Source organism: Leopardus geoffroyi, chromosome B3 (assembly GCF_018350155.1).
Source record: "Leopardus geoffroyi isolate Oge1 chromosome B3, O.geoffroyi_Oge1_pat1.0, whole genome shotgun sequence".
Taxonomy (NCBI): Eukaryota; Metazoa; Chordata; class Mammalia; order Carnivora; family Felidae; genus Leopardus; species Leopardus geoffroyi.
Window position 1 is genome coordinate 60,834,484 of NC_059337.1, and position 12,500 is coordinate 60,846,983.

The 12,500-nt window shown below is 38.9% G+C and overlaps 2 protein-coding genes across 14 annotated transcripts in view; one reads left to right on the forward strand and one right to left on the reverse strand.

Annotated features, from left to right (window-relative positions):
- On the forward strand, nucleotides 1–8,138 carry LRRC57 (leucine rich repeat containing 57). 7 transcript variants are annotated; one of them, XM_045448020.1, is made up of 6 exons: nucleotides 1–290; nucleotides 382–487; nucleotides 594–732; nucleotides 1,298–1,566; nucleotides 3,828–4,013; nucleotides 4,659–6,222. In XM_045448020.1, the coding sequence occupies exons 2-6, from the start codon at nucleotides 404–406 to the stop codon at nucleotides 4,698–4,700; spliced, it is 720 nt and encodes a 239-aa protein (XP_045303976.1). In that variant the 5' UTR covers nucleotides 1–290; nucleotides 382–403; the 3' UTR covers nucleotides 4,701–6,222. The 7 variants fall into 7 exon arrangements, 5 of the variants coding, with proteins under 5 accessions (XP_045303976.1, XP_045303979.1, XP_045303980.1 ...); XM_045448023.1 differs by having other exon boundaries at nucleotides 18–128; XM_045448024.1 differs by having other exon boundaries at nucleotides 29–135.
- Nucleotides 8,139–8,878: 740 nt separating this feature from the next.
- The window catches only part of SNAP23 (synaptosome associated protein 23), a 36,856-nt gene continuing 33,234 nt past the window's right edge, over nucleotides 8,879–12,500 (reverse strand). For all 7 annotated transcript variants that reach the window (XM_045448037.1, XM_045448034.1, XM_045448032.1 and 4 more), the window contains 2 exons: nucleotides 12,124–12,268; nucleotides 8,879–10,199 (listed from right to left, as the gene is read on the reverse strand). In XM_045448037.1, coding sequence (XP_045303993.1) covers nucleotides 10,134–10,199; nucleotides 12,124–12,268 — 211 coding nt within the window. In that variant the 3' untranslated portion in view covers nucleotides 8,879–10,133. The remainder of the gene's footprint in view (nucleotides 10,200–12,123; nucleotides 12,269–12,500) is intronic.

A 12,500-nucleotide genomic window follows, 5' to 3' on the forward strand; every position in this document is an offset into this window, starting at 1 on the left:
ACTGCGAACGCGCCGCGCAGCTCGATGACGTCACAGGGCGTTTCTTCCCGGGCGGAAGCCCGGGGAGCGCATCCCGGGAGAGCGCGGGCCGCGGGTCTTCCTTTGCTGAGCCGACTGTGAGCTGAGGGGTAGGAGGCGAGTCCGGCGCTCTCAGATCATTCGTAGGCTACAGCGGCGTCCAACCTCGGAATAGCTGTGAAAGCTGCTGGACCTGGTGGTCGGGTTCTCTGTTCTCCCTTTTCTTCCTTGCCACTTTTAGTTGGCCCCCAAGATCTAGGAGTCGGCAGGAGGTGACAGCTTGGGAACGAGACCCAGCCCAGAGGCGAATAGGGTGGTTGGGTGTCTGAACTGAGCGGTGACAGCTGCGCTTCCTTCCTGCAGGGACCTGAGCCGCGGCCCTAGGATGGGAAACAGTGCCCTCCGCGCTCATGTGGAAACCGCGCAGAAAACTGGTGTCTTTCAGCTTAAGGACCGTGGGCTGACCGAGGTGAGACTGGGAGGGGACCGACCAGGGAATTTAAAGGGAGAGGGACGGCGGGGGCGGTGAAGTTATTCGGTGAGGGATTCTCCGCGCTGTGAACCCCTTTCTCCAGTTCCCCTCAGAGTTGCAGAAGCTGACCAGCAATCTAAGGACCATCGACTTGTCCAACAACAAGATCGAGAGCCTACCGCCTATGATTATAGGGAAGTTCACTCTGCTGAAGAGCCTCTCCTTGAACAACAACAAACTGAGTATGGCTTTGGCGCCTGGGAAGCTTTTGCTAGTGATCAGCTGTTAAGAAGGGTGGTTTTCTCTTACAAGCTGATTTTTGTTGTTGTTATGAAACCGTTCTGAGAGCTCAAGACGCAGGAGAAAGTCAGAGTCCTTAAAGCTATCTCTTGTAATTACACCTACAAGCCTCCTCTGGTGGTATAACAATTGGTACTGGCTTAATTTGGACTTCAAAGGGAAGATCGTCTTTAGGATGTAATGTAAACAGAGTTAATTTTGCTGCTAATTTAGAAAGGGGGATGGAATGGGAAGGGGAGGGCCTTACAAATCCCATAAAATTGCCGTCGGATTTTGCAGAGGTCCCTTTACAATATATGCATAAATGCTTTCCTGCATTTTGATGGCGCCCTCACTTTCTGAAGACTGCGTTGGTAAAAATGCAATACTTAAAAATGGCACAACATGTAGGAGTTCTATATGTGTTAACAGGAGGTATATCAGGTGGTCATATAGTTTTTATAAATTTCATCAAAGGTGTTTTTCAGCTGTATCAGATTCAGGTTTTTAATTTTTTTTCATTGGCAGCTGTTCTTCCTGATGAGTTATGCAATCTGAAAAAACTAGAGATGCTAAGCCTAAACAACAATCACTTGAGAGAGCTACCATCTACCTTTGGGCAACTGTCAGCCCTCAAGACCCTGAGCCTCTCTGGGAACCAGCTGCGAGCCCTACCACCACAACTCTGTAGCCTAAGGCACTTGGATGTGGTGGATCTCTCCAAAAACCAGATTCGGAGCATACCTGACACAGTGGGGGAGCTGCAGGTCATCGAACTCAATCTCAACCAGAACCAGGTCTAGAGCTTAAGAGTTTTTTCCTACAGCATGTGGGTTATAGTCTCCTGTATAATCTGTTGTTCTCTAAACTGTAATTGTAGAGCTGGGTATGAGGCTAGATGAGAAGTACCGTCTATAGTCTGTACTAATTTTAAAGGCCAAAGTGCCATGGAATTAGTTAAGACACTGGGTGTGTTGTGTAGGTGTTTTTTAAAAGAGTGGGATAGGTAATGGGGTGAGATAATTTCAAAAGTTAAACTAATGTCTCATAAATCTTGAATTCTTCAGATCCTCCCCAAATATGCCTCTAATCATCTAGCAAGGAGCTAGGTCAGGTAGAATAGAAAAAAGGCTTTAATTCATAAGTTCTTGGAGTTGGACAACAGAGATAATTCTTTGTCCCTTTTTTGACATCTTGTCAAGTGTGTCCTGCTTTCACTGAAAAATCACCCCTAACAGGCTTTCTGGTAATAGCCCATTTCCTTGTTTAATTGTACAGCTTTAATTGTAGTATTTGAAATTTATTTCCATTACTTTGGAAGCTTTTTGGTTAGTATGCATCTGACTGGAGAAATAATCTTTGGTCTAGACATAAGTCTTAGTGAAACATTAAACATAGACTAGGTGGCCTTTAGTTTTTTTTTTTTTTTTTGGTGCCTTCACTTCTAGATTTGCACAGTCCAATCCAGCAGTCACACGCTGCTATTAAAATTCATTTAGATTTTAAAATTAATTTCATCTGATGCCACTAGCATATTTCAAGTGCTCAAAAGCCATATGTGGCTACCTTATTGGCTACATATAGAACATTTCAATCATTGCGAAGCTTTATTGTACAAAACTGTTCTAGGTTGTAATAATCTTACATTATGATGAGATTCAGTCTGTCTCTGTGGAGATTGGCCTCACCTTTTCCTTTACTCTTGTACGTTCTTGAGATTTTTGGAGAAAAATTATATTTGAAAAAACTTTTGGAAAAACATGGTTCAGCGACAAGTACTGGTTGCACACTCATTCCATTCACCCAGGCTGATGCCCTGTAATCACTGGTTCTGATTTTAGTGTGCACCAGATTAACCAGAAGAGCTTGTGAAGAGATCACTGGGTCCCCACCCTCAGTGTTTCTGATTCCGTAGGTCAGGGGTTGGGTCTTAGAATTTACATTTCTACCAAGTTCCCATGTGATGGTCTGAAATGATACCAGGCAGAGTAAATATAATTTGGTGACTTGGAGCATTTAAAGGGCAAAAGAGGTGAATGAATCAGAGACAGTTGCTTGAGTGCCTAAAAGAAGATTAGAGCTACGCAGAATGGACATGCTGAGTTGATTACGATGGTGACTCATGCAAATAGAAATGTTTTACTAAAAATTGGACACATGGGCACCTGGGTGGCTCAGTCAGCTAAGTGACCGATTTCAGCTCAGTCTGAATCTCATGATTCATGAGTTTGAACCCCACATGGGGCTCTGTGCTGATTGCTCAGAGCCTGGAGCCTGCTTCAGATTCTATGACTCCCTCTCTCGCTGCCCCTCCCCCACTCACACTCTGTCTCTCTCTCAAAAGTAAAAAATGTAAAATTTTTAAAAACTGGACACATAGGAGTAGACTAGACGTGAGCAGATATGAACGTAGATACAGATTTTCAGGTCTTGACAGAAGTGATGAACTTTAAGGATGTGAAGAGATCTTTAAGGATGAACTTGAAAAAGATCAAATATTAAATATTAGAGACTACTGCTTGAAAAATGTTCATAGGAACAAGGCGGGGACAGCCAAAAACCAGGAATAATTCAAAAGAAAAACCTAGTTCTTAGGTACAAGAGGGAGTTTCAAAGAAGTGGTAGCAAATCCAACGGGGAATGAGTACAGTGAAACCTTGGCTTTGGTAGTATAGTGGTCAGCATCTATGTACAAATAAAACATTGGCAGTAAATGCACCAAAATGTTTATGATGGCAGATTGGATAACTTTTTTCTTTAAACTTATGATCCTCAAATTTCCTATAATGAACAGTGCTTTTATTAGAACATTTTGTTTCTAAAAAGCCACTGGTGACCTTCAAAAAGCATCTTTTTTCCAAAAAAGTGGAGGAGGAGTAACAGAAGCTGGATAACACAGGCTTCGGGAGTGAGTAGGTAGTGAGAAAATGGAGGCGGTAAAAGAAAGAACTAGGACAAATGGTCACGTTTTTGTTTTAATTTAGTAAAAAAAAAATAATAACCATTATAGTAGTGCTTTTGCTTTTTCCTATGACTCTTTTTTGTTGTTGTTCAATAGATATCTCAGATCTCAGTAAAGATATCTTGCTGTCCTCGTCTTAAAGTTCTTCGCCTGGAAGAGAACTGTCTTGAGCTCAGCATGCTTCCACAGAGCATCCTCAGTGACTCCCAGATCTGTCTGCTTGCTGTGGAAGGCAACCTTTTTGAAATAAAGAAACTTCGAGAACTGGAAGGCTATGATAAGGTATGTATTAGTGTACTTAGTGAAGTATCTCTGTTCCAGAGATGAGGACAGTGAAGTAACCCCCATGAATGTATAGCTACAGGATATATGCATAATCCTGTTTACATCAACAGGATTTGTTCCCCAATTTGGAGGTGGATTCTAAGAAGCAAATGGTATTGTGCCAAGACCACTTTTCCTCCAGACAGCTTATTGTAAAGCATCTTTGTTTTTTGATGAGTGTCCCTGTTAAAATATATGTGAAAAAAAAAAACAACCCAAACTATGTGTTTTATATTTGCATTTACAACAGGTTGATTTTGCAGGGAATGAAAAAGAACATATCCAATAAAAACCTAAGTGAAAATCATCATATAAAATCCTAATTAAGGGTGGCTGGGTGGGTCATTTGATTGAGTCTGACTCTTGATTTCAGCTCAGGTTGTGATCTCCCTGTCGCAGGATCAAGCCCCACATTGGGCTCCACACTAAGTGTGGAGCCTGCTTGGGATTCTCTCTCCCTCTGTCTCTGTCTGCCACTCCCCCTGCTTTCTCTCTCACACACGCTTTCTCAAAATAAATAAAAATTTTTAAAAATCCTAATTAAAAAAAGGCTAATTTTCGCTTATGCCAAGATACCACATATTCTTCTTTCATGATTTTTAGTACATGGAGAGGTTCACGGCCACTAAGAAGAAGTTTGCATGATGTTCTCCAGGAGCATGGGAACCATATAGGACACTGACTTGGAATCTGTTGCAATCTGGCTGAATCAGAGGCTCCTGTTGTTGTCAAGGATTATCTGCAGTAAGGAGATGATACTCCAGATTATATTTTGCTCAATGATCTTTTTCCTTTCCAGGACTCGTCTTAAGTAAGCTAAAAGAAATCAAGAGACAGTAAGAGCCTTCCATTTTGAGTCATGGATAGGGCAGAGACAATGTCGATCATCAAAACCATCATTAGTCTGCCTTTAAGAAACCAGTAGCTAGTTGCTGTTTATACAGTGAAGGGATGCTGCCCGGTAACAGAATCACTCCATATCACAGCTTGAGATTTCATGTTTAGTTTCAGTGTATGAGCTTTCATAAAGTTGACTGCCATTCCACCTGTGTTAACATTTTGTATTTTTATGAAATTCAAATAATTTGTGAGAGGCTACTATGGTTAATCTAAGGATTTATGATTTCATTTCAGTCCATCAATTCAATTGCAGTGTTTATACTTGGAATTTAGAATGTACATAAATATGTGACTGTCTTGTTTAAAAGTGTACTGTCAGAGAAGCACCAATACAACACTAAGAGATGTGTCCCCAAGGCTGCAGTAGCAAATTTTTTACTATTGCAGGTGCCTTATTGGTAGAGAGCTTTGAAGAGCTAAAACCATATATGCAAAACTTGTAAGATACAAAGGGTTTTAATAATCAAGATTTTCCCGAAACTTTGTTAGAAATAATGTCTTATTTCTGGTAATCCTTTTCCCTTTTTGTATTTATAATTCTAATCAAATTACCAATCAAAAAACTATCTGTATAATATTTTAAAATAACTATGTTTATAAAGCTTATTCTCTGGGTGAGAGAATATACTAAATAAAGAATTTTTAATGAACTTTGACTGGAAAAAGGGTTAATCCTTCTTCCATCAAAGGAAGAAGACAGGAGAAAATTTAACCTGTATGTGGTCCTTTGTTTGAAAGTAAAGTGATTAGGAAACATTTCATGTTCTTGTTAAGGTCGCAGGAGTACTGAAATGCCTTCATGTGACCGATAAGCATTTCATTTTGCAGTACTGGAACCATGTTTTTATTAAGAGAAACTAAAATTTACAAAGGTATATGATTTTATGTTGTTACTGACATGAACATTTAGATAACTACCACTCTGTAATTTTCTGAGGTTTTGTCTTTCTCAGGGCAATTTAGCGTGTATTGTCAGTTCTTCTTTTATAAACCTAGTTTAACCATTAAGCCAATAGATCACAACAGCTTAGTGTTTAAACTATATGAAGAAGTCTCTCTGACCCTAAATCTGATATGGATATTCTCTATTTTCCATGTTATTTTCTGTTTCTCATCATGGGGAAGGATGGGCTGCCAGTTTATCATTAGCAATTGAGTTTGGCTTTTTATAAACTTTAATGCTTAACCTTTTTGATCTACTAAACAATGTTTCTCTAAACTTTTTTTATCAGTACTTAACATCTAATAAATCAGAACTTATAAATAACTTAAATGTCCCCATTTAATTATTAATTGGAATTAAAAAAAATCCCTCCTGAGAATCAGTGACTGCTAGCTTTCACAACTTGGACCCAGCCTTATTTCCAGATACCCCTTCTTCACTTTCATGTGCCTGCTCAGTCACACCAGATTATTCTCCTTAAACCCACAGTGCAGGGTCTCTCCTGTAATTTGCCTTTACATTGTTTGCTCAGTCAGGAATGCCCTCTCTAAAACCCATTTTAAGTCTAAGCCAAATTAATTAATCCCCCATCTGTTATGATAGCACTTCTCACATTCTATATTCATCTGTCCCTTGTTAGAATGAGCTACTTGTGGGCAGGAACTATGTAAAGTAACATGCTCAGATTTATAGTGCACAAGTATTTACACTTAACTATGAGCTGACATAATGAAGTTGGTTTACTAGTATGTGGTCTGGAGACCCATATTCTAGTTTGGCCACCAGCCCTAAGTCACCCACATTTTTTTAGAGCTTGGTTGGAAGCCATTGTAGTATATTAAGATCATGGGCCTTGGAGTTAGAAAGATCCTGATTTGAATCCACAGTATTTCATTTACTACCTCTGTGAATTTGTGCAATTCATTCCCATCTGTAATATGGGGAATACCTCCTAACGTTTCAAGTATGAGGATATGGTAAAAAGATACATAATGCATTTAGCAGAGTGCACACAACAGAGTAAGCAATCAGTAAATGCTGCCATTTATTTCATCTGTAAGGCATTAAAATAGAAGTTAAGTTATATAGAAATGGAAGGCTTGCAGCAAATAACTACATTTAAAAGGATAAAAACAAATGACTAGAGAATAAGGAACTTGAATACCAATCTGAAAAATACAAATCTGATTAGGAATCTAATTGGATAACCTGGAATTTTAGTAAGAGTGACCTAAAGAAAATAACATGTAAAGGGATGAATTTTGGGGCACCTAGGTAGTTCACTCAGCTAAGCATGACTACTGGTTTAGGCTCGGGGTTGTGGTCTCAAGGTCAAGCCCCACGTTGGGGTCTGTGCTGGGTGTGGAGCCCATTTAAGATTCTCTTTCTCCCCTGGGGCGCCTGGGTGGCTCAGTAGGTTAAGCATCCGACTTCATCTCAGGTCATGATCTCACGGTTAGTAGGTTTGAGCCCCGTGTTAGGCTCTGTGCAGATGCTGTGTCTCCCTCTCTCTGCCCCTCCGCTGCTCATGCTCTGTCTCTTTCTCTCTCTCAAAAATAAAATTAAAAATAAGAATGTTTGGGTTAGGAGATTCATAATTCAAGCATGACATGAAAAGATCTAGAGTTGAAGTGTAGTAACAAGGATGAAGGAAGTGTGAACGAAGGAAAAATAGGTACAACTATTGGGGATAAACATAATTGTTATTATAAGATTGGAGACTCGAAGAGGGAGCTTACTGTTAAAAAATATATATATTCGGGGAGAATACTATTTTTGAACTTCTTAGTTGTAGGTTAGTGTTATGCTCAAGGTCATACAAGTAAATGACCAAAGTGAAATTTCAAAGCAGGTGGTCAGACTCTAGAGCTGTGTTAACCACTTTTAGTTACTGCCTTTCAAAAGTACTGGAAAACAAGTTTCCAGATAATGTTACATGAGAAAATCAGAGAAGTCTTTTTAAGTCAATAGCATCTATTTCTAGTGCATTATGGACCTAATTTCTATGGCCTCAATCCCTCTTCTTTCTCAGCAGAAGCTTTGGAAGAGTTTGTAACCTGGGATCCATAGATGGGCTTTCAAGACCCATGGATGCAAGATTCTTATTTATGCATGATTCACATTTGTGTTTATCTATTTCTCTGGGGAGATAGACTATGATGTCTTTCATCAAATTACAAAGGGATTCACCAAGAGCTCCACCCAAAAGAGAATAGCAACTATAATTTATTAAGCTCTTACGTTCACTGGGTGCTGCTCTCAGTACTTTACATCATAGCACACTGAGTTCCTGTGACAACTCTATGGAGTAGGAATTGTTAATCCCCATTTATAGCCAAGGAAAACTGAGGCAAAGAAATGGGCTTGCAGTCTCAGCAAGTAGCAAGAGTGTAAATTCAGACAAAGTTGAGTGCCTTCTAACTAATTATATTGTGTGGGCAGCATTTAGGTGTTCTCAAAACTATTGCCTTTAGCCATAATAAAAAAAAATTTTTTTAAGTTCCAAGTAAGGGCATTTAGGTATAGCACAATCCCCAGTGTTTTATACCTTCTAACTTTACACATTTACTACTACCTGCCCAGCCAAACTTCCTCTGGCATGCAGAGTGCCTGACTGAGTATCACTTTACATATTTTCCTCTTTAGCCTATGAATGTCCTCATGTTAATATAATCTTCAGTAAGTGGTCATAGTTCTAGCTCATAAACATCCTTTCAATCACTGGTGTATTTAAGCTCGAATGAGAGACTAATAAAAATTAAAATGAACCTCATGACAAGTCATAGGAAGAAAAGTCATGTCAGTACAAAAGATGGGAAAGGTGCTAAAGGCAGCTTTCCATTGGAGTGCTTCTTAATTTATGGACTTTTGCTTTATGCAGTTTGTTAAGAACTGGTGAAATTATTGATCCCCCTCTCCCCATCCCTCCACCAAACAGTCACAGAAACACATTACCTATTTGAAAGAACAATTCCATTAGTTAGTTATAAAATTTAATTGTAAAGATCAAGCAGTGGTTATTGGTCAAACCAATCCACATTAATAGCTCTGAAGTGTACAGACACTAGTTTTTAAATAAAGGTGACAAATACCAATCAGATTCTTATAACACTGTTCAGGATCTAAATAAACGTGATTCTGGACATAATTCAATCCACAAGGCTAGTTGAGTGATAGTGCAATCATCAATAATTAAACCAAAAGCATTATTTTCCAAATCACTTTTAAACAGAATAAATTCTAGCTTTTGTAAAGTCTAAAGCTACAAAAAACTCAAAGCAATGTAACGATTTTTCTACCTGAGATCAAAACAAGTTTCTTTTTTTTCGATCTAAACATAATTCTTGGCATTGAGGTAAATATGAATTCATGTGATACACTTTGTCAAACTTTTCCAAAAAATTTAAGCCCTGCTTTAGAGAGAAATCCTGTTATACATACATATTTACATATTTTTTCTTCAAAAACTAATGACAATTTTATGAGGTTAATAGGCATGTAATGGGACCATGATAGTACTAATAATGTGAAAATAAAAAGCCATTCTTTTATACAAAGTGTTCCTATATGATGCAATATAAAATGCGATCACAGAATCTATGTACATACATGAATCACCAAAAGTTCAGAAACTAAGCTCACTTTAAGAAAATTAATTCTGTTTTTTTGGAGTAGAGGTTGCCAAGTTGTGTATAACAAAAATTTTGTGCATAAAAGCTCTGAAACCAAGTCTTAGCCTAAATTGGCAATAAATGCAACTTAAGTTAAAAACTAAACCGAACTAAATCTTTACTGTGGCTTTGCAACTTTTGCTTTGTGGCCTGCAGGTTTTCCTGAGGTAACAACCTCTTATCTCTTGCCTCTCCTTCTTGCTGCCCCTCTCCCTGCCTCCAGCTTCCTTTTTCATGGCTGTCTTTGGCAATGCTTCCAAATCTTGAAAGCAGAAGAACCTGCTAAAGTAAATGGGAAGGATGAAAAATAACACTATATATGATGTACAAAAACCAATCTAAGAGTATAAACCGAGGGAAAAAAAAATACTAGAAGGAAGGCTGAGCAGTAGTCTACCCTCAAGGGAAAAGAGAACATAAAAAATAGGGGTCTGTACTCCTAACCCTTCTTGCACATTATCTTGTAATTAGAAGAGCATGGGACCAAAACTTCAAACTTTGAAAAGGTAATGACTTTGAAGGAGGAGCTAGAGAAGTGAATAAATGATAAGTACAGCAGCATCTTTAGCTGTCAATGAGTTTCTTTGCTCTGGCATTCGCAATGTCAATACGATCTTTGTTGGTGTCAGCCTGAAAAAAAGAAAAAGATAACAGCATTATGTTACAAGGTAAGTTGCTCTAAAAAAGTTAAATTTCATATACTTGGGAGTAACTCATACACTGAGAAAATTCAGGAAACAGATGAAGTCACATTACAAATCTCACTGTAGGCAAGAAGAGACAATATGAGGGGCGCCTGGGTGGCTCAGTCGGTTAAGCATCTGACTTCGGCTCAGGTCATGATCTCACGGTTCGTGAGTTTGAGCCCCGCATCAGGCTCTGTGCTGATAGCTCAGAGCCTGGAGCCTGCTTTGAATTCTGTGTCTCCCTCTCTCTCTGCCCCTCTCCTGCTCATGCTCTTTCTCTCTCCTTCAAAAATAAATAAAAACATGAAAAAAAATTAAAAAAAAGAGACAGAATATGAAATTCATTTGGGAAAACTGGGTGTATAAACATGACAAAGACATGACAGAAGAAGTGGCCAGTATTTCATATATTCCATAACATTTTTTCATAGTTTAATATGTCTGAAACTGGGATGCATCTTATAATCAGTGGCATTTGAGATGTGGCATTTTAGATGCAATGAAATTAACAATACTCTTTGCTACAGATTTGGACCTTGTGGGATCCCCTGAACTGAATCATAAAAACTTTTTAATTAAAAAAACTTTTTTTAGTGTTTATTTTTGAGACAGAGACACAGCATGAGCAGGGGAGGGGCAGAGAGAGAGACACACACACACAGAATCTGAAGTAGGCCCCAGGCTCCGAGATGTCAGCACAGAGCCTGATTCATGGCATGAACTCATGGACTATGAGATCATTACCTGAGCTGAAGTTGAACACTTAACCAACTGAGCCACCCAGGCGCCCCAATGAATCATAGAATCTTATCTGAGACTACTCTAGCTCTAACCCAGAGAGACTGAAAGAATTTTCCCCAAGATTTTTGTAACAGATATATTACCATCCATATCAATATGTGAATTAAAAAGATGGGTGATATGTAGCCTAAACCCACACTACAGCTTTGAAAGCATCTCATGAACCACTGTTTGCTTCACTGAAATCCACCATTAAGTGAGTCAACAGAGCTAAGCTTAAAAATTCACCCCATCTTTAAAGCACAATGAGATTTTTAATAAAATAACAGTAACAAGAAATGGCTTTTAGACATGACACATCCAAACACTGAACACAATTTCACTTCCAGTATCTTTTCTATCATGTGAAACTAAAAAAGAAAAGGCAATTCTACTTTTTCTTTACTCATAGGACACTGTTTTGTGTGTCCACTCCACAAGAACCATTCTGCAGGACTGATTTTCACCTACTGACTCATAAGATGAAGATTCAGGAACCTACTAATTTGTTAGTAACAAAATAAAATTCCTGAAAGCTAACTCATTCATTCAGGGGGGAAAAAATAGCCCTCCCAAAGGTCAGAGTAGAGTCTAAGCTTCATATGTGAAATTTTAAATAAAACCACTTCATTCCAAGATCTTGGTTTCAAAATGAACCAACTGCCATGAGCAAGGGATTGGAGAACTTGGCTATTGTTTTTCAATGTGTTAGAAATGCCACCTTAGGGGGCAACCTGGTGGCTCATTCAGTTAAACATCCGACTCTTGATTTCAGCTCAGGTCATGATCTCACAGTTCATGAGATCCAGCCCTGTGTCAGGCTCTGCACAGATAGCCACGGAGCCTGCTTGGGATTCCCTCTCTCTCTCCCTCTCTCTCTGCCTCTCCTGTGCTCATGCCATGTGTGCGCACTCTCTCAAAATAAACAAAACAGATTAAAAAAAAGAACTGCCACCTCATCAAAACTGTTAAGACTTTGATAGGAGGACAGGATCTCCTATTGTTCTCTCCCAAAGTATGGAGCATAGACGTCCATTACTAAAACACTGCAGATATCTCAAATTTCTGAGGCACAAAGGAGAGTTTACCTTTTCCGTGATCCGGTCTATTTGTCGATTTTGAGCCTCAATCTCATTGCCCATGTCCAGGGCCATGTTTTTTAGGTTTCCTAGGATACTGCCCACTTGGGTCAGGTTCTCTTCCATTTCATCTTCTCTGGCGTCATTAGTTATACTATCACAAAAACACAGTTAATTCAGTACTTTTATGGTGAATTATAAACGGACTAATTCGATTTAATTTTCATAAAAATAAGTAACCAAAAATGACCTCAGCAAATGTTAGACCTGTTGGAATGTAGGTTGCCATTCTCGGAAAACATTCTGCAGTAAAAATGGAAACATTGCCCAAGGAAAGCACAATGTCTTAAAGCCCATGTAAGAGAAGTAACAACTCTAGAACAATG

Excerpts from the sequence above, each read along its gene's own strand:
- LRRC57 (XM_045448020.1), top strand. The coding sequence starts at position 404 with ATGGGAAACAGTGCCCTCCGCGCTCATGTGGAAACCGCGCAGAAAACT. Across the intron at positions 488-593 it reads AGGACCGTGGGCTGACCGAG|TTCCCCTCAGAGTTGCAGAA; the intron begins GTGAGACTGGGA and ends CCCTTTCTCCAG. Across the intron at positions 733-1,297 it reads CTTGAACAACAACAAACTGA|CTGTTCTTCCTGATGAGTTA; the intron begins GTATGGCTTTGG and ends TTTCATTGGCAG.